At 34.8% G+C, this 891-nt stretch overlaps 1 protein-coding gene across 1 annotated transcript in view; it reads right to left on the bottom strand.

The window, feature by feature from the left end:
• Nucleotides 1–409: 409 nt before the first annotated feature.
• Nucleotides 410–891, bottom strand: part of DNTT (DNA nucleotidylexotransferase) — a 212697-nt gene continuing 212215 nt past the window's right edge. The window contains exon 11 of the mRNA XM_018558898.1: nt 410–496. Coding sequence (XP_018414400.1) covers nt 410–496 — 87 coding nt within the window. The remainder of the gene's footprint in view (nt 497–891) is intronic.

Below are 891 nucleotides of genomic sequence, written 5' to 3'. Positions count from 1 at the left end.
GGACCTGGATTAGATACAGGCAGCAGCACTCTACAAGCTGGCTGGTCTTAAACCTCTTTTCTACAAGAAAAACAATACTCTATTATATTTTTCTTTGGTTCTAAATGACCCAGACAACCCTGGACAGGTATGGAACAGGGCCCTTAACCTTTTATATCAAGAATCTCAAGTACAGTTCCAGAAGCATTTACAATGGAAAATTAATCTGTAATGCTTTTATGTAAGCAAGCTTGTGTTTTAGCTTTATGGAAGCCTATGTCTCGCTAAAGTATATCTGAGGTTAATCTCGAGTATGTAATATTGTGAAGGACATAAAGCAACTTTGTAAATGTGAGACAAAACATGTGAGAAAAATGACAGTAGAGTGACACAAGATAAAGTAAAGAGAATTTTATGAATTTTGTCTTTGCTATGCATTCCTCTCCCACGGTTCCAGGTATTCCAGGCCAAGGTGTGTAAAGATGTCTTCTTCTGTTTCAGCTTTAAGAAAAATGTTCTAGAAATAAAAGACAGATTTTTTACAAATGTTTTATTGTATTGAAAATTACAGTACTGGGGCATAAAGATATTGCCTTACAGGCATGCATTATGTATTGAATGTAAAACAACACTTAAAAAGTAGAAAAACATTTTACACATATGCAAGGCGTTCCATCATTATTTGAAATATATTTTTGCTCATAAAATATTAGTATTGTACATTTTATGTATAAATGTTTTTAAAAAATTTAATAATCTTATTAGCATACATAGTATGGAACCCTTTCAAAGCTACCTAGGGGACTCTGAAAAGGTGAGTATAATAGCCCTTTTTTGCAAGGACCTGCCTGCTAGATTTATTTACACCAGCCTTTCTCTACAGGGGTGCCACCCAGCTTCATCAGGGGTGCC

This window comes from Nanorana parkeri, unplaced genomic scaffold, assembly GCF_000935625.1.
Source record: "Nanorana parkeri isolate BGI_ZX_2015 unplaced genomic scaffold, ASM93562v1 scaffold366, whole genome shotgun sequence".
Taxonomy (NCBI): Eukaryota; Metazoa; Chordata; class Amphibia; order Anura; family Dicroglossidae; genus Nanorana; species Nanorana parkeri.
Note: the sequence above shows the minus strand (reverse complement) of the source record. Positions and strands in the feature narration are given on the sequence as shown.